General features: G+C 46.2%; 1 protein-coding gene across 2 annotated transcripts in view; it reads left to right on the top strand.

Annotated features, from left to right (window-relative positions):
- The window catches only part of ZBTB7C (zinc finger and BTB domain containing 7C), a 238884-nt gene that overhangs the window by 161278 nt on the left and 57620 nt on the right, over positions 1 to 19986 (top strand). For both annotated transcript variants that reach the window (XM_078677259.1, XM_078677258.1), the window contains exon 2: positions 2548 to 3747. In XM_078677259.1, coding sequence (XP_078533385.1) covers positions 2564 to 3747 — 1184 coding nt within the window. In that variant the 5' untranslated portion in view covers positions 2548 to 2563. The remainder of the gene's footprint in view (positions 1 to 2547; positions 3748 to 19986) is intronic.

The following is a 19986-nucleotide window of genomic DNA, read 5'->3' as shown; positions in this document are numbered from 1 at the left end:
ATTATGAGTTGCCTGGAATGTGGAGTGGAAATACTTGTTGGTTGGGATCTGTCACCAGCCAGTATTTTTGCGTTAAATCACATACTTTTGTTCATCTAAATGGTGAATAATTGCTAACACTCAGATTCTGGGCCCTTTTATGGGAAGTTTTCCCACAATTTGATGAAAACGCTGACATTTCCCACCTTCATGTATCGAGTCTCTTTCTGCAAGTTATCCAGTCTCTCAATCCCAGATTCCAGCAAAGTCATTTCCTCTGTCTGTCTGCCGTGTTGTGGCCATGACTCCCATTTTGGCATCAGGTTATGCGTTGCTTCTTTGCTGTTGAGTCAAATCCCCTTTCATCCCCTTTCACTCTGGTAGCCAGACATTCCAGTTTATCCTCCACCAAACTCATTGCCCTCTCTACATTTGCTCTTTTCGCCACCATATCAGAACGCATATCATTTATGGAGAACAGTAGTATTCATTCACCAAGTTTGAGTCCTAATACCCCTGCCAGATAAGTATATCATACCTCTCAGCACCATCTTATTTGCCTATCACTACAAAAAATCCTCCACTTAGCGGCTTTTGTCTGCCATCGACGTTGGTCCGCTGAGGTATCGGAGACTAGGATAGCACAAAGTGTTGGAATATTTCTAGTATTTTAACACTCAAATACTTTGGGCCTTCATTTGCCCATTTCATGTTCCACTTAGTGAACTGTTCTTTCACTCAGCTATGTGAGGTATCTCAGTACATCTTGAACCCATAATCACTTAATGTAATCTAACTGATACACTTCTGAATTGATATAAATCATTATAACTTTCAAGATCAATGATGGGGGAGGGTAGGAATGTGTGATCCATTCAGTTTCCTATAATGATAATACTTCTGATCAAAAAGAAAGGATCACTTGTCCTGCATAACATAGGGTATGCGGGAATGGTTCTTACTAGTCCCAATAATATAGTCCGTTTCCGGGACCAGATTCGGCAGAGTCAGAACAAGCAGCATGACGGAGTGACATAGTGCACCCTTCTGACCCAGCTGGATCCCGATGAGGTTTAATATAACCACAAGAAAAGGTACTTATTGACCTTTCAAGGAACAGCATAACGACATGTTCCTTTGAATCTATTTCTTCACCTATAGAGACGTGAGAGGTCTCTTTTCACCAGAGCACTGTGGTCCTGATGAAAGCCCCATCGACCTTCTGGCGACTTCAGGGCTGAAACATGTCGACCTACACCACGAATTAAATGTGAAAGAGTCATAATCGCTCGTGTTCACCCATATTGATTTTAAATTTGCCTCTAGAGACCAGAACTATTAAAATATTTGTCTAGGAATAGAGAGCTACTTTTACTATAACTCACTTTATCACGTCACAATCACAATTTCTGATCACTACTGTTTTTAACTAAGGGTACTGCCTCCCGGCTGGAGGTTGCATAAACCACTAAACCCTATGATTATGCAAACACGTGTGAGGGACAGCGGAGAACCAAGATATACCGCTTAACATCGTAATTTACCAACACGTGTAGGAGGGTTTTTTATTGGGACTAGTAAGAACCATTCCCGCATACCCTATGTTATGCCGGACAAGTGATCCTTTCTTTTTGATCCGAAGTATAAATCATTATAAGTCATCATTTCCATACAATGTCACCTTGACCTCTCCAAATAAAGGCTATATACAAAAATTGGTTGGAATTTGTAGTATCACCAGTCTAGCGTATGTACAGAAACTACTAATTGGCCTCTTCCTTGGCAATTTCTTTAAATTATGTGCTTATAATTTCTTATAGACAGAGTTGAGGGAATGGGGTTGCTGCTGGTTCTCTAAGTCATGTACACTTGCACGCACGCACACATACACACAATATTGCAAAGCATGTGTCAATACCGTTCAAACGTTCACCATCTTGCAGTGATGTGAAGCTTATCAATTGTTCAGCACACTCGCCTCTTCCCTATGGGACTTTATTACCTCTGTAGAAAGCCTAAATCTAATATTTTGTAAAGAGGACCTCCTGGAGATTGAGCATTATACTACGGATATGTCACACCTCTAGGCCTAAGATTAGAGTTCTTTTTCTTAATAGAGGTTTGTGGTGTCGAAATATTGAACCTTTTGTTGGCCATCCTATAGCATTGGACCTCTCTTTCATTTCTGATGAGAGATCAGCCAGCCAAGCAATGTTGTGCTCACCTGGCATCCTGATGGGTTCCTCTGCAGGATACAAGGTAGTGAATTAAAAACAACATAGAGGAAAAATATTGACATGACCTGTAAGGAAGTACAATATTTTGCTAGGAAGGTGCATGCTATTGCCTCTCACAACTAAGATGTGCCCTAAGTAAATCCAAAGGATAAATACAAGAAATGCTTTTGTTTTTATTTCTACCATACTTATCTAAGCACTTCTTCTCACCACTCACATAATGACCTTCTTGAGGCGCTAATTGCAGCCATGTTTCCAGATTGCTTATGTAGATTTTTTACTATAACTCTGACTCCAATACTAACAATTTTTTTTACTTGTTTTATTTTAGGGCTCTAAATGGTAATATGGCCAGTGGAGACGATGATCTTATTGGGATCCCATTCCCAAACCACAGCAGTGAAATCCTTTATGGACTGAATCAACAACGCCGCGATGGACTCCTCTGTGATGTTATCCTTATTGTCCAGGATCAGGAGTACAGAACCCACAGGTCTGTCCTGGCCGCTTGCAGCATGTACTTTAAGAAACTCTTCACTGCCGGCACTTTAGTGGACCAGCCTTATGTTTACGAGATTGACTTTGTAGAACCCGAAGCACTTTCGGCAATCTTAGAGTTTGCCTACACCTCAACCCTTACCATCACCACCTCAAATGTCAAAGACATCCTCACTGCGGCCGAGATGCTGGAGATACATTGCGTCGTTAACGTTTGCCTCGAAATCATGGAGACCAACAGAGAGGGGGACGAAGACGAGAAGGATGATGAGGACGAGGATGATGATGATGAGGAGGATGACGACGAAGATGATGATGATGACGATGATGAAGATGCAGATCATTATCTGAACCAAGAAAGCCAAAATGATGCCCCGGAGGAACGCTGTCACCAAAGCCCTTCAATGTCTGACCTGACAGAAGAACCATATCCAGAAGCAACGAGAGACTTCCCGACCCATTGCCCGGCCAATGGCTCGTCCAGCCATCTAGGGGTGTTACGTGACTTTTCTATTGAATCACTGTTGAGGGAAAACCTGTACCCTAAAACCGTGATTCCAGACAGAACACCAGCCTTATCTCAGTTTGCGCCAGGATTCTTTCCCCATCTCTGGGGTGGGGACTTCCCAGCCTTTCCCCAACTTGGGGAACATCCAATGGACAATGTACCTCTTGATTTGGTGATCAAAAAGACAAAAATTAAAGAGGAGGAGGCTGAGGAGGTCCCGCCAATCTCCTTCCCAGACGGCTTCTTCAAGGATATGTTTGCTGACAATATGAGGGGGCACTTTGATCATATCAAAGCGGAGAATGACTACAATGCCTACCTGAACTTTCTAAGTGCCACCCATTTCGGAGGAATGTTCCCTCCATGGCCCTTGGAGGATGAGAGGAAGATGAAGCCCAAAGCCTCCCAGCAGTGCCCCATCTGTAATAAAGTCATCATGGGGGCCGGGAAGCTGCCGCGACACATGAGGACTCATACTGGAGAAAAGCCATACATGTGCAGCATCTGCGAAGTCCGCTTCACCAGGTGTGTATTCAATGAAAGCCATAGCACCTGCTCATAGAGGCCAGATGTTTAGCATGCTGTTCAGCCAATCGCCAGCTATAAGTAACTGTCTGGGAGTTCCTCTGAAAACCTTTATTTCCTGTTCTTATTTTCAGGTTTTATGTCAGACTCTCGAGTCCTAAATATATAGTAATGAAAATATCGACAATAAAATGTTGTGAAGGAAAGTACATATAGGTAAGCATAGGTTTGCTATTCTTAATTGTGGAATTATGGATAGTGAATCTATAATTACCAATATATACTTTCCTCCATGTTACTTTTATTGTTGATATTCTTGCTATGATATGCTATATTTTGTTCTTAATATTAGGGTTTTATACCATATTTCTCCGTTGGAAACGGATGCAGGTCTGTAAGTCCTTAAGATAAATTATGTTCTTCTTTTTATTCATAACGTCCTTTCAGAACGTGCTGCCTTTTTTAAACGCCACTTTGTAGTTAAGTGTCTTTTCCAAAAAGTTCGGAGCATCAAACGACAAGAAATGTAGATGTAATTTCTCGTGTGGTGTGTAGGCTGTTTGGGCGCCTCGAAGTTTCAAGCGCCTGTAAAAATATTGTTCTGTGTGGCTAATTGCAAAGGTGATGTGGCTAGTTGCTACTGTTTGAAAATAATCATAAATAAACAGAAACAAGATAGAGGGCAGAGTGCGGAGGTCAAGTGGCGTGCGCGGCACATTGTACTTTCCAGAACAATGTGAAATAGAAGAAATAAAAGTGAAGAACTGTCACACTCCAGGAGTCTGTGTTAGACTTCATAGGCTCAGGCTCAAACTCGACGGGGCCTTTCATCCTTCCAGAGTCGACAAAAGAGCAGCATTGATGGGTAACAATAAACATTTGTTATTCAGCGCCGTATTGCCCCAAAGGATGAACTTGCACATTACCAACATGTTTATAATAGTGCAGTGTCCATGAATGACCGCTAGAGTGGTAGGCGCGTGGACTTTCATTCTGTGACAGTTGGAGAGGCAGGAAAAGAAGGAAGCTGTAATATGATTGTAAATGTTTCACGGGGGGGGGGGGGGGGTCTCCTGAAACTTGCTGCTAGAGTGAACATTATCATGTCACTAATTGCCCTACGCACTTGTTAATGATCCTAGCCTTTGGCGCAGGATCCCTAACTCAGGTGGCATTACTCATTGCAGTTTAATGAATTAATGAATGGTGATGTATTGAGCGCACTGATACGCTACTCGCTTTGGTGGCCTTTAATGAGGTAGGGTTTTTAATATCCCCTTATGCTGTCTTTAATTGTACCCTTCTTATACACAGAGCCAGAATGCCCATTCCTTGCCTTTGAAGCAGGTGATCACAATTTACACTTTCTCACTGAGAATGACTGCTTCCGGGGAATAACTCAATAACACATAACTCCTTTGCCTGTTGATATCATTCCAGCTGTACACTCTGCTCCTGATTTACTAATACGTTGTGCTGAGTTTGTGTCACAAAGTGGCACAAACAAGGCATAAAGTGTGGTGGAAGTTACTTTTCAACGCAAATCATCATTTATATTGCAAAGTTGCCTAATTTAAAGCAGAGTAGCGATATGCCCTGCTTTGCGCCAAGGGCAGCATACAGTGGAAGGTACATGGGCGCCCCCTTGCAACCACCCATGGTATTGACACAAATCCTTTATGTACTAACTTAGGTATGAATCTAGGGATTAGTGCCAAAAGAATTACATTTCTCCACGGCAGGCATAATAATGGAGCAACTTCTAAAAGTGTGCTGCACTGTGCAAAGTTGAGAAAAATAAAGAATAGCTTTTGTACTGGAAGCATTCCTGTCCAGTACAAAACCTATGATGGAGGGCACACTCATCCTTGCAGTATGGTGTAAGGGGGTGTGTGTTTGCACATGGCAGCCTAAAATGCACAAGCACTGGGGAGAGAAGAACAGGGCCATATACTAGAAGATGTGGCACTGTTTTTCCCTCTACCTTTGATGCAATGCGGCACAGAAACTTTAGTTGCTGAGCTGCCTTGTACCAACAACTGACCAAAACTTAGTAAATTGTACCTATGTGTTTAAAATATCGCTGCCAGAAATGAGCATGGAGGGAGAATAGAGGCAGGCAGACTGCAACAGGTAGTCCATTATTTCTGGGTCAGCAGCAGTGAGTTTGAGCACCGACCCCTGAACACAGGCAGGAAGAGGTAGAGGAGATGAGACAAAAATGCAAGATAGCTGCTATAGTATTGTATTGTAATTGCATTTATATAGCGCTAACTACCCCTGACGAGGCGCCAAAGTGCTTTTTTCACGAGTAGCACGCTACTCCAGAACAAGGATTAGTGGTGAATTAGTATAGTGAAATATGAAAGTGATTTGAGTGCTGGATATGTTAATCAGTTATTTGGATTGAGAAGGGTAGTGGAGGAATAGAAGAGGGAAAAAGGTTTGCATTTATATAGCGCTTGTTACCCCTGATGGGGTGTTAAATCGCTTTTTTGGCAAGAAGCACGCTACTCCGCAACCCATAACGGTTTAGTGTTGAATTAGTATAGTGAAATACAAAAGTAATTTGAGTGGTGGATAGGTTATTCAGTTATTTGGTTAGAAGAAGGGTAGCGGAGGGATAGAAGAGGGAAAAAGGTTTGCATTTATATAGAGCTTGCTATCCCTGATGAAGTGTTGAAGCGCTTTTTTGGCTAGTAGAACGCTACTATGGAACCCATAAAGGCTATGCGCCATTCCACAACTTTATGAAAGAAAAGAGGTATGGGATGGAAAGTGATATAGCCTAGTTTGGCACAGCGCAAAAGCAATTGAAGGAGCTGGGAATACTGCAGAAGAAGATATTTTTTAAAGGAACTGCCTCCAGCAAGAATGAACAAATAGTGACATACTTGTGTCTACAGTCCATAATGTCAACCTGAATATTGTTTAGAGTTTTGGTTCTTTTTACACATCTTGTTAACTTGCATGATTTGGTCCATATAAGACTGCAGAGATACATGAAGTACTGTATTGGCATTTTACTAGTACTTTCCATTTACCTTTAGAGACCTAACACACTTTCTGGATTGTCGAGCAAGTAGCTACTTCTCATTTATCACTTATACAGCGCCTCGAAACCCAGACGTCACAAAGCACTCCAAATTTTCAATGGGCTCCTGCAAGCTGTTCGGTTGTATGGATGTTCTCTAATTTAGGGCTAAGAATAGTGGGCACTATTTTTGGTAAATTTGTGTGTGGAGTTCATCCTGACAGTGGCGATGAGTCTTCTCTGCTAAATCAGCTAAAGATTAGGAGAACCTGCTAGCCAAAGTTCACTTCCAAGGAGGTTTGTATGGCAGAAAAGGCCTTATAATCTGTAATACAAGATATTAACATGCAGCAAAATCTGCATTTTTCAACATTTAATGGCCGTTCTCCCCATGATAAATATCTACTAATATTTAGCTTAAAACTCATAATTCCAATAGGAGTTGCCACACATATATAGACATTTATCAGCCCACTGGTAGTGAGGGCCTTTTGTGGCGGTGTAAGTAACACATTTGTGAGGAAGTGGAGGCTCTGGATGTGTTTCTTATGCTTTTGCCCATAGCAGTCTGAGATCCTCTTGCTGAGAGATGTAATTTTAAAGGTGTGAATTGACGGCGTGTGCAGAAATGAAAGGTGGACTGCGGTTAATTAAGATGCTACAGCAAAGAGCCAATCTTACAGCAGGCTGTGCTGATACCTTCAATGGGGGTGTTTGAAGTCACGAAAAAGATGACGCCTGTTGCAGGAAAGTCTGTTGTGTCGCCAGCCCTCCGATGCAACTCAGTCGATGCTTTTCAAGGTGTCAGCTTCGCCTGGGTGACATTTCATTAGCCGGAAGAATTTGCATAATTTCCAGCATTTCCCGCTATTATTGTTACTTGAAAAGTCCGAGGTTACGTCAGTATGCCGCACCGCAAAACTGAGAGTTTGTTTGGGTAAAAATCCTATTATCATATGACAGGGGCGGCCTTAGGCATATGCAAGCTGTGCACCTGCACAGGGTCACCAAACCCCAGGGGCCTCCACGCCAATATATATCCATAATATAATAATCCTCTGAGGATGGATACATATTTGCGCGGCGGCCCCTGGCAGGGATTTGGCGGCCTCCGGCTCTGTTCCACTTCCAAACACCCTGACCCCCCCACCCTCTTCACTGGCCTCCACACTCCGCCTCTCCCCGGACCCCTCTTCCGGGGCCCCCTACCTACGCTCCCTGCCCAGGGCCGCCATGAGCCTAGAGCTGCCCCTGCATATGATATCATGGATACAATGCAATGACCCCAACCTGAGCGGGCGTTGCTCACATTCCGATTTTCCACCAGTTTTGTAAATGTAAAATGCATCTTTGCATCAAGCGAGGGAGTATTTTGCCCTATAAAATAGCGCAAAATGCTAGACTGCCATTTTGCATAATAACACGGAATTTAGCCAGTTTTGGGCCATTTCGTGTAATTTCCGCGAAGGAAACTGCAGACACTTCGCCCAGGCTTAGTCTCAGCTCCCAATTGCATCATTGTCTTCTGTTAATGAGGAGAGAGGGAGAGAGAGAGGGAGAGAGAGAGAGAGTTTTTAGCAAGTACCCTCACCGAATTAACGTTTTAACGCATCAGTGGCCACATCATTCATAACAAATCAGCCGGTCCTGAGTTTCCAATCAGTGAACACAGCTCAGCACGCAAGGATCTGCAGTGTCACTTTTGCCATTATAAGTAGGTACTACAAGTAACATGTTTAATTATATGGAATGGTAAAAGAAGAGTGGCTGAAAGGTCCCCTGATGACGCGCTTCCATAATAGGCATTTCTGTCCCACGTGGTGCCTTCATGCCAACAGGGGCGGCCTTAGGCATGTGCAAGCTGTGCACCTGCACAGGGCCGCCAAACCCCAGGGGCCACCACCCCAATATATATATCCTTAATATATTAATCCTCTGAGGATGGATACATATTTGCGTGGCGGCCCCTGTGGCAGGGATTTGGCGGCCTCCGGCTCTGTCCCACTTCCAATTCAGAAGGGTAGGAGCAGCCACAAGTACTGGTCATCTAACGCCTTTTCTGGACGTTCTTATTAAAACACCTTCCTGACTCAGGAAGGTGTTTTCATAAAACGTCCAGAAAAGGCGTTAGATAACCAGGTAGGAGGCCCTGTAAGAGGGGGTCCGGGCAGGGCAGAGCCCCCGGAGCTCCGGATTCCTGAGCTCCGGGAGGCTCCGCCCTGCCCGGACCCCCTCTTCCGGGGCCCCCTACCTATGCTCCCTGCCCTGGGCCGTCATGAGCCTAGAGCCACCCCTGATGCCAAGATTTCCTGAAATAGTACACTGTAGGAAACATGATTCCTATGAAAACCCAAATACTTAACAGCACCTTGGTGCCCATTGGTGAGAAAGTGTTACTCAGAAACAAGTCACAACCAGAAGAAAAAGCAGCGCCCCCCACAACACCACTGCTTTCTCGTAAAAATGTCCTTTTTGGTGCATGAGAAGCACTCTCGAAGGCGAAATCTATTCTTGCTCCATGCCATGGACATGCACAAGACTGGTGAACATCCAAACTAATTTGCTTCAGAGGTTCCACAATATCAGAGTCTATTCTCTAGCATAGCTGCCAAGAGGCCCCATGTCTTATGCGACTCATTCTGGCAGGGTCAGCGTTTTTAGTAAACACATCTTTACACTCTGAGGATCGGAGCATGGATGTTCTTATGACATACACGATCTCACAAAAGTGATTTTGTAAAAAGTAGGGGCTGGCTGAAACTGACTGTCGAGGCGCCACGGCGACCCTCCGTGTATAACCAGTTGCTGAAGAGAGTCATCGGTTTATCTTTCTTAAGATGTATTTTCTTTGCACACCCTCTTCAGTTTCGATTGAGTGTTTGCTTCAGATGTATTTTTATCCAGAGGATGTGGACAGAGGTTATCCAGAGGGCGTGCCACACTGCAATCACTGCAGCTGCACAATATTTTAAGATGCATCTCTTTGCCGCTCGTTCTATACGCCCACATGCATCATTGTTGCCGTTTTGCGATTTTTTAATTGCAAAAATTAAGGAATCGCAATTAAGAAATCTCAAAAGGCTATGCATTAAGAAATCGCACATTTTTTTTGCGATTTCTTGAAATTCCTTAATTGCGATTCACAATTTGCGAATCGCAATTAAGGAATCCCTTCCCACTGATTCCTATATGCCTAGAGGCCCATAGGAATGAATGGGAAGTCATTTCCAATTTGCGATTAGCAATTTGCGAATCGCAAATTGAAAATGCAATTTCAAGGGTGCGGGGGGGTCCAAAGGACCACCCCCTGCACCCCCGAAATATAACTTTAAGTGCATTTTTCACAAACACATGCCCCAAGGGCATGTGTGTGTGTAAAATGAAACTTTCAAAAATGCACTTTTGTCCATTTTTGAAAGTTTTCGCAAATTACCATGAAGGTCGACTTCATGGTAATTTACCTCTCCCTATTTGCGAATTCTCAAATTTAAAATGATCATGCATTGCATTTAAGAAATAACAAAATGCGATTTCTTAAATGCAATGGCAATTTTAGAAATCGCAACATGATTGCGATTTCTAAATTTGTGAAAAACATGATGCATCCCAATTTAGTCAATTGCATTCGCAAACGGCCGAAAATTGCGATTTGCACCGTTTGTGAATGCAATTGACGATGATGCATGTGCCCGTATGTGCCTGAAAGACAAGGCGATATAGTCCTGTTCAATGCTCTGGTACTTTCCTCGGTCCTCTCTCGCCTGCCCTGAAACCTGCTGGGTGAAGAGTCTCTAGACCTGCACTGCACGAGCCGTGGCTGGTTGCAGATTGTTGTTGTAGAGCACAGGTGCACGCAGGGCTACTACAGTAACTGAAGTCCAGAGCCTAGTGGCAGGAAGGGAGCTTTTTATGTTGCTGTTGTAATGTTCGAGTAAATGTAATGTTTGAAAGCATTCCCTTCCATATACGCTGCTGCAACCTTCGCAGACAGAAACATTTGTAGGATGCGCTCTAGTCTATGAGCGTGAACGCGATGACGCGTCACGCCATAGACAGGAGCGCGATGCGCGCGCATGCGCAGTAGGCGCCAGAGTGAAGGCGCGAACGGGGAAAACGGCAGTTGGCGACCGGAGCAGTCGCTGTGTAGACGCTCGGCGCCCTTGTGCTCTAATTACTTGTTTATATGGAAATAAAGATAAAGCATTCATACCTACCTGGACTCTGTGCATAGTGTGGGGCAAAGAACATTACATTGGCGACGAGGCTGGGACCACGAACACCAGGCACCACAGTGGTCAGGAGCAGACACTCCATGACAGCCCCACACCTCCAGCAGTAGGACAACAGCGACAAGGAAAAAAAAAAGACGAGCAGAGGGCGTGGCAGTAGCTGAAAAGCACGGGAACCATCCTATCCAGCTCCAACAACCAGGTCAGTGCTGGGCAAGGGAAGGAGAGCACAGCCAGCATCCTGGCAGCCAAAGGCATTGACCCCAAGACAGAGGAAGGGGCGCAAACCGACGACCCCACGCAGACTAGAAGGGATAGCACACCAGGCAGCCCCAGAGGGCAAGGGAACACGGCAGGGAGTGCAGGAGCATCCGGTGTGCCCAGTCAACACAGTGCCCAGGCGGTCGACCCCAGAGGTGAGGCTAGAATGGCAAGTCAAGCGTCTGCTCTGATGGCCCCTGTTCCATTCCTGCCTAGACCGGGCGAACCACAGTTAAAATGGGAGGACTGGAAGGAATATTTTCAAAACTATATTGAAGCACTCGAAGATGAAAATGAAGGGGCATTCACCCCGGAAAGGAAGAAGAGACTATTACTCCACAACCTGGGCCCGGAGGGGGTGAGAGTGTTCAAGAATCTGGTGCCCAAGGAGAGGGGAGCGACTGAAACAGATGTCTTTAAAAACGCACTGGATGACTTGGACAGCCATTACCGTCCAGCAGTCTGTGTCTCCATAGACAGGTATAATTTCCAACAGCGGAAGCAGGAGGCTGGTGAGTCGATTGATGATTATGTGGCAGCGCTCCGACGCTTGGCCATCACGTGCCAGTATGGAGGTCTTCAGGAGGAGTATATAAAAGACCAAATCGTCATGCACACCACGTGCAGGTCTGTCCAGGACAAACTGTGGGCGCAGAGTGAGACATCCCTTAAAGAAGTTGTGGCGATGGTCAAAAAGGCTGAGATGTCAAGGCGCGGTGCGGAGGCAGCCAAACGTGAGAACGCACCGAGGCAAATGGTTAACAAGATAGATGAGGCACCCCAGCCCGGAAAACCCAAGGGAGTGTATGGAGATCAGAGGAAAGACTCGAGATGGACAGGGAAGCAGGCAGTCCACCCTAGTTCAGACAACAAGTTTGCATGTTATAGATGTGGCAGCACGGCACATTCGGCGCAGGATAAACGCTGTCCCGCGTTCCGCGCCAGATGCTCGTTTTGCGGCCTGGTCGGCCATTTTGAGAAAGTTTGCCGCAAGAAGGGGAAGAAATCCACGGTCAAGTGCGTCGATGCGGCCGCAGCCGACGTCAGCGGGGAGGACGACCTGGATGACGACGACTTGGTGTTATGCATCGAGGACCAAGTACTTGAGGTGACGGGGAAGCGAAGAGACAAGCCTCGCACGGACATGTTGATAGGGGGAGTGAAGGTACACGTGGCCGTCGACTCAGGATCCCCTTGGACCATAGTGCAAAGATCCATATGGGAGGAAGACTTTGTGCCTGTGGTGGGGCCAGACCTATGGCCGCCGGACATCAGACCCATCTCGTACACGGAAAATGCCATTCCCTTGGTGGGGTGCCGAGACTTCACATTCGAATTCAGAGGGAGGTCAGCCACGTGCACCCTGTATATAGCGGAGAGAGGACCTTCAGTGCTGGGGTGGAGAGATGCAGGAGATCTGGGGATCATACTCAACCCGGGAGGAAAAGAACAGATTCTCTTGACAGACGAGTGGCCCCTCACGAGAGGTGAAGATTGGAAGTCAGCATACCCCAAAGTTTTTGACGGCTCAGTGGGAAAACTGGACAAGTTCGTTCACAAAATGGTCCTCAAGGAGGGCGCAGTACCAGTGGTGCATAAAGTCAGGAACATTCCCATGTCTACCAGCGGAGCGGTACAACAGGAACTCCGGAGGCTAGAGGAGCAAGGCGTCATAGAGCCGGTGGATAGTGCGGAGTGGCTATCCCCCTTGGTTGTGGTCAAGAAGCCAAACGGGCAGGTTCGGCTCTGCGTTGACCTCCGCGAGCTCAACAAAAGTCTCATCGTGGAGAAGTTTCCCCTTCCCAGAATCGAGGAGATGCTCGCCAAGACTAAAGGTGTGACTCACTTTTCCACTATAGATCTCACGTCTGCATACTATCAGATTGAGCTGCATCCATCGAGCAGAAAGTACACCGCCTTCATTACTCCATTTGGGTGCTACCAGTTCCGGAGGATGCCCTTTGGCCTGGCATCCGCAGCGGCTGTCTTTCAGAAGCTGATGCATCGGTTGTTCAAGGACATTCCAGGGGTACAGTACTTTCAGGATGACATCCTGGTGATGGGCTCTTCCAAAGGTGATCACGACAGGAAGTTGCAGAGAGTGCTGGAAGTGTTGCAGAACAAGGGGCTAACGGCGGAATGGAGTAAGTGCAAGATAGGGACCCATTCGGTGACCTACTTGGGCCATGAGATCAGCACGAGTGGAATTTCACCCAAAGAACGAAATGTGAAGGCCATAAAGGATGCAAAGGCACCCAGCTCCAAGGAGGAGGTGCGGTCGTTCCTTGGAATGGCCGAGTATTATAGTAAGTTTGTGAGACACTTTGCCACCAGGACGTACAGAATGAGGCAACTCATCAGAGACAAGACCAAGTTTGAGTGGGACGCAGAAGCGCAAGCGGAGTTTGACACAATCAAAGACTGCATCAGTCAAGCTGTTCCATTGCAAGGGTTTGTCCCCTCGGGCCAGACCGTGGTGACCACAGATGCCAGTGATAAGGGCTTAGGGGCGGTTCTGGCACAAGTGAGGGATAATGGTGCCACTGAGACAATCTGCTTTGCTTCCCGTGCGTTGTCTCCGACGGAGCGAAGATACAGCGTAATTGAAAAAGAGATGCTGGCAGTCACCTGGGCTTTAGGCAGATTCAGACAGTTCGTTTGGGGTGCGAGATTCAAGCTGAAAACGGATCATAAACCCCTGATCAAAGTCTTGACTTCCTCGGGTCATGAGACAGCGACCCCGAGAATAGCCAAAATGACTCTGAAGCTGCTCGATTACACCTATGATGTCGAATACCTGCCGGGAACACAGAACAGGGTAGCGGATTATCTCAGCAGGGCTGCGGCGATGGAAGTGGCGCCGGAGGATGCCCTGGACAAGGAGGAGATGGTGGCAAGTATGGAGGACTATGAGAGTTCGATAAGTGTCCAAGAATGGGAGGCCGCCTATGATCAGGACATGGAAAAAGTGGAGATCAAGAGACATTTGACATCAGGCTGGCCCGACAAAAGGAAGCTCACTGATGGAGTACGGAGGTTCTATGAAATAAGGGAAGAACTGTCCCTGAGTGATTCTGGAGTGTTTATCTATAGGGGCGAAAGAGTCGTGCCGCCAGATTCACTGGTACCCAGATTGCTAACTCTACTACACGAGGGCCACCTAGGTATTGTAAAGACCAAAGCACGCGTTAAGCAGATGTATTGGTGGCCAGGCATGGATGTCCACATTGAAAGGCAAGTACGGGAGTGCGGCCAATGCCAAGGCGCTGACAAAGTGCTGAGGCCACTCCGACCGGCCATGGGGAAGTTTGACACGCCACAGGGACCTTGGGAGAACGTGGCAATCGACATACTGGGACCGGTCCTGGACAGCAAAGGAGTGAACAAGTATTTATGTGTGGTAATGGACAAGTATTCAAAATGGCCTGAGGTGGACATTCAAGAATCCATGGACACTGACACGATTTTGAGATTCCTGACTTCAGTTTTCGTAAGGGAAGGCATCCCCAAAACCATCCTCAGTGACAATGGCCCGCAGTTTGTCTCGGACAAATGGATTAGGTTCATGAGGAGAAATGGTATCGAATCCAAACACACGGCAGTGTATCATCCCGCATGCAACGGTCAGGTGGAGCGGTTCAACCGTGTGCTGATGGGCTCCATACAGGCGGCCATCATGCAGGGAAAGGATTGGGAGACCGAGGTAATGAGTATGCTGTGGTCCTACAGGATCACCCCCACGGCGGTGGGGTACAGTCCATTTCAAGTGCTGAGAGGACGGCATCCGTTCACACGGGACAATGTAGTGTGGAGGGAGAAGACCATCACTAGTAAATGGTCCCCTGCGGTGGTTCAACACAACTTGGAAAAAGCCCAGAAGATCTATGCTGCGAATTATGACAAACGTCGGAATGTGAAAGGAACAGAGCTGGAGGAAGGAGAGTGGGTTAGGGTTAAACTCCCTACCCTTCAAAAGAAAGGCGACAGCAAATATAGTCAGCCCCTACAAGTCAAGGAGGTGCGAGGTAGAGCAGCCCTCCTCAGCGATGGCTGGGTGTGGTCCCAAGACCGCATGGCTAAAGTAAACAAGATAGTCGTATGGCCCAAGCTGGAGGAGACAGAGACTCAGAAGGACTTCCACGAGAACACGCCTCGACCTGAGCAGGCTGATGAAGTATTTCCCGAGGAAATAGGAGAGGACAGTGAGATAGAAAATTCCAGCGCAGGGTGCGCAGTCAGAGATGTCACACCGACTGGAGTAACACAGAGTGGAGATCGGAGAGATGGCGTGAGACCAGGCGGAGACAGAGAGGTGGAAGAGAACATGCCGGTAAGACACACCCGTAGTGGCCGGGCAGTTACAGTGCCCTCAAGATATAGAGACTATGAAATGTGTGGACATTAACGATAAGTTGGCACGCTGGCAGCCAGCCAGAGAACATTGGGCAACCAGGGACAACTCCGCAGAGTTTGAAAAGTTAACTTTGTTTATTGTTAAAAAGGGGGAGATATGTAGGATGCGCTCTAGTCTATGAGCGTGAACGCGATGACGCGTCACGCCATAGACAGGAGCGCGATGCGCGCGCATGCGCAGTAGGCGCCAGAGTGAAGGCGCGAACGGGGAAAACGGCAGTTGGCGACCGGAGCAGTCGCTGTGTAGACGCTCGGCGCCCTTGTGCTCTAATTACTTGTTTATATGGAAATAAAGATAAAGCATTCATACCTACCTGGACTCTGTGCATAGTGTGGGGCAAAGAACATTACAACATTGTGTACAGTAAATGCTTCATGAACAATAAAATTAGGTTCACAAACTTTAAAATAGCTGCTTTTGGCAGGAATTGTGTGTTCCTCCTTTTTTGTTACAGTCTAATCTTTGCCATCAGTCATTTTCATGAACATTGCTATTTGTGTGAACACTATATCACTGTACTGCTAGTCCCGCACTGCCTTCTCTTGGGTTTGTCCTTTTTCATTCAACATGTATTCTGAGCGTCATAAAATTAAGAGTTTTGCAAACATTAAATACTTTGCATAGTCGTGGCCTTGGTATGACTGCGGTATAGTTTGTTACTATATTCATTGTGTATCGTCTACTATCTGTTGTATTTTGAGTCATTACTTTTCGGCCCACTGTTTACACTGTAAATATGTATGTACCCATGTTATAGTATTTCTAGATGTGTCCAGGCACGACATTCACAATCTTGTTGCAGTTGTAACAATTGTGCTGTAATGCACCTAGATTTGTCGTACCCCGCATCCCGTGAGCTGGCTTTTGACTGCTCATTGGCATCTATCTGAAGAGTTAAAGTGGTCGTTTGAGGTCAACCCCCCACTGCAGCCCTAGTGCTTAGAACACTGGTTGTTGGGCACCTGATATTATTGTGCATTGTGTAGAGTAAATACTTGAAAGGAGTCTGAAGCGTAGGCAGGGATAACTTTAATCCAGTTATTCACCCACTCCTACTGTAGGGCACACCTCTGGGGGTAGCCAGGAGCTCCATAAATGAACTATTATTATTATTATTATTATAACTGCACAGGAAAGAGGTTGGATTTCTTCAACTACATTTGATTCATTCCCCACGCTGACCTCTGCACTGTCTGCTGTATGAACTATTAGAACATTGGAATGGTGGGATCTCCATTGAAGGCAATTAAGTGCTCCGGGCCTCTAATGGCTGGTAAAAGCCCCGAGCTTCAACATCCCAATGTTGTTCTTCACAGCTGTTGCTATAAACAAAGGCCTCATGGAGCCTAAAGGCCTGCTTGGGTCTCTGTTTTTATTTGTTAAAACATTCTGCCATCTAGCGGTGCAATGTTCTAATTGCCTTATAGATATCCGCAGCTGGGCTATACTTGCTGTTAAAGGCCCACTCCCTTGTTAAAGGCCTGAGCTGATGGAGTGGGCCTTTAATGGCAGGTATAGCCCACTACAGGGGTGCTATAAGGCTCTAATAAAAGACATATGATTTGATATGTGGTTGATTGAGCACATTTATAGGGTAACACAATACATTATTTGTTGCTTTCCCAAGGACAAGTCAGCACTTTTTTCTAGTAAAAAATTATCCTTCCAGTTGGTGGTTGATTTGGTTGTTGAAGAAAAACTGTTACATCCAGAGGGTTGGAAACTCACACATCAAAAACAAAGACTGAAATCAATTGGTTTGTGTCATAGAGAGGTTTTGGTATGCGATACGTCTCCTATAGCATCCCAAACTTATATAGGATAGTATAAGAGGACTAATTACCAGAGGTTCTTGTGCCTGAGGGATCTATCGCACCAGCAAGATGGTTAGGCGATTTAACACGGATACCTGACAAGTGCAAGGATTTGAGGTAATTCATTCCAGTCCCAGAGAGGCAGACTCAGCCTTCCATCCTACTGAGGTCCATAAATTGAGTACAGTGAAGTTGGGTATTAGTTAGAGCGTGCCACTTATAGTGCTTAGAAACAGTAGATTTGTCTTATGTGGCTCTACATGAAAACAAGTCATTATTACAGCTTGACGCAGAGTGCCAGCAGTCATGTGAATCATCCTTTCTGCCTTATGTCTCTTAACAAGGAGTTCATGAGCAATCGAGCAGCAAAAATGTATTAGTCTGATAAATAGACATAAGGAGTCAGCCAAGTTACTGCAGAACAAACTTTAACTCTATGCTTTGTGGATGCCTGCAGATTAGATCTATAGTGAGGGAATCGTGTAGCCCAGTAAAACAAGAGAATAGCATTACTTCTTCTGGAAGCAACACTATCAGCAGTATAAAAGATAGTTAAAGACATTTTCTTTATAAGACACGAACAGGGAATTTAGACTTGTAGTAAATAATTCCGTCATAGAATCAATTTTCAATTTGTATAAAGAATCTTCTACAATATGCAGGCCAAACGTGTCTTCCATTCGGTTACAAGAAAGAAAACATTTGGTTAAAAAAAACGAAATATCTAAATTACAAACATGACTTAAGCAGACATGGCTGATTTAATCCACGCTTCTAAAGTTATGATACAGATTGGAATAAAAAAGGAGGTTATAAAATAGCAAAGATGTTTGTCGTGTGTTCCACACCAATAGAAACAGCAGCAGTATTGGGATGATAATGGACCCCCGCGTGGCTGATGAGAGCGTTTGCCCCTGGTCTCTAGCTTCCCATAGAAATCTGAAGGGTTTTGACTCCCCAATTCAGCACTGGGGTGCAGCTGTTTGCAACACAGATTGAGTTCTAGAGTAGGGTTTTGTGGTCCTGAGGGACACACATCATGGGCACCCACCTTTGGTAAAGTGTGACTACCATCAGCTCACCGGGCTGTAGAGGACTGACACTGGTTGCAGTGATACCGTCTCTACTTACAAGGCAGGCCATTTAACCTGTCCGTGTCAGGAAGAGTTGTCCACTGACCCTACAACTAGATGCTGCGCTAATCTCTGTAGGACATGAACGTCATGCCAGTATACCATTTAATGTGTAAGGAAGATGTGCGTATGGAGAGTGTATTACACGTCTGGTTCTAGCCACACTTGGTTCTATTTTATGTTTGTTACATTTTTGTGGTACCTAAGATGGGGCTAGGAGGCGAGATCCTGAGACACAGGATGCACATTGCAGGGCAGTCCTCAGAACATTAAAAAAATCATTTGTGGTGGGTCAGACCAAACAGTGTTAAGGGAAGGTGAGAGATGGAGCCTTTGAAGCAAGGGGGTTTACCTCAACCTTTTCCAGGCCCATTGTTCTCTATTGAGACTGTCCTCCAAGGGTTAATATGCATTTGTGTGGGTCAGTCTACACTTCTTTTGTTCCTTTGTTGTGGTCATCTCCTGAGAAAAGACTACCAGTTCCATCCCGCCATCCTGCTCACACCTACGATGGACAGAAGGTTCTACGGAGCTATATCCCATTTGAGTTCTGACCCAATAGTCCGGCACCAAAGAGCCACAAGATACTACTAGCAGCCACACCACAGTCCAGAATCCTTATGAAAAAAGCAAGAAGCCCTGAAGTGAACTGTATTGACAGAGAGGCCTGGAACAAGGACTAAGGGCCTGATTACAAGTTTGGCGGTACAGGAGCGGGCCGCCCTGCTGCAGCCCTGCTCCAGGACCGCCAAACAGAGCCACTTGCCGCCCGCCAAATTACGAGTATTGTGGTAGTGTTGGCGTTCCCACAAAAGTGCCTTTCGAAAGGCACCACAATGGGAACACCAAAGCGCGTTCCTGCACTGCATGGACTATTAGACCCATGCTGTGCAGGAAAGGGGGTGCAGGCACACAGGGGGCATGCATCCCAAGGGTCTGAGGCAACAAGAGGCCCTGTAGCGCCCCTTTTGTTTCCTCACTGCAAGCATTTTAATGGTGGGCTCACTGCCATGTAACTGCTTGTGGTGAGGAAACTTGTAATATGCTTGGCGGTGCCGCAGCGGCAATTCCAAGCATATTGCAGCCTCAAGCCCGCTGGGGATAGCGGTTCCCAAGTAGTTGCAGCGGTCTCACAGCAGTCCTACCGCCGTAGTTGTAGTACAGTGCTCGGACCACTGGTGCGGTGGTCCCCGACCGTCACCATGCCTCCACCATGAGTTTGGCGGTACTCATAATCAGGCCCTAAGTACTCACTGTGACAAATAAGGGTGGGGACATAGCTAGTTTTGAAGGTGGGTTAGTATCTGAGGCTAAGGGTGACCCACCAAGCTGCATGCACTGTGACTCCCATGCC

Source organism: Lissotriton helveticus, chromosome 2_1 (genome assembly GCF_964261635.1).
Source record: "Lissotriton helveticus chromosome 2_1, aLisHel1.1, whole genome shotgun sequence".
NCBI classification, from domain to species: domain Eukaryota; kingdom Metazoa; phylum Chordata; class Amphibia; order Caudata; family Salamandridae; genus Lissotriton; species Lissotriton helveticus.
This window is presented reverse-complemented; position numbering and strand designations above follow the sequence as displayed.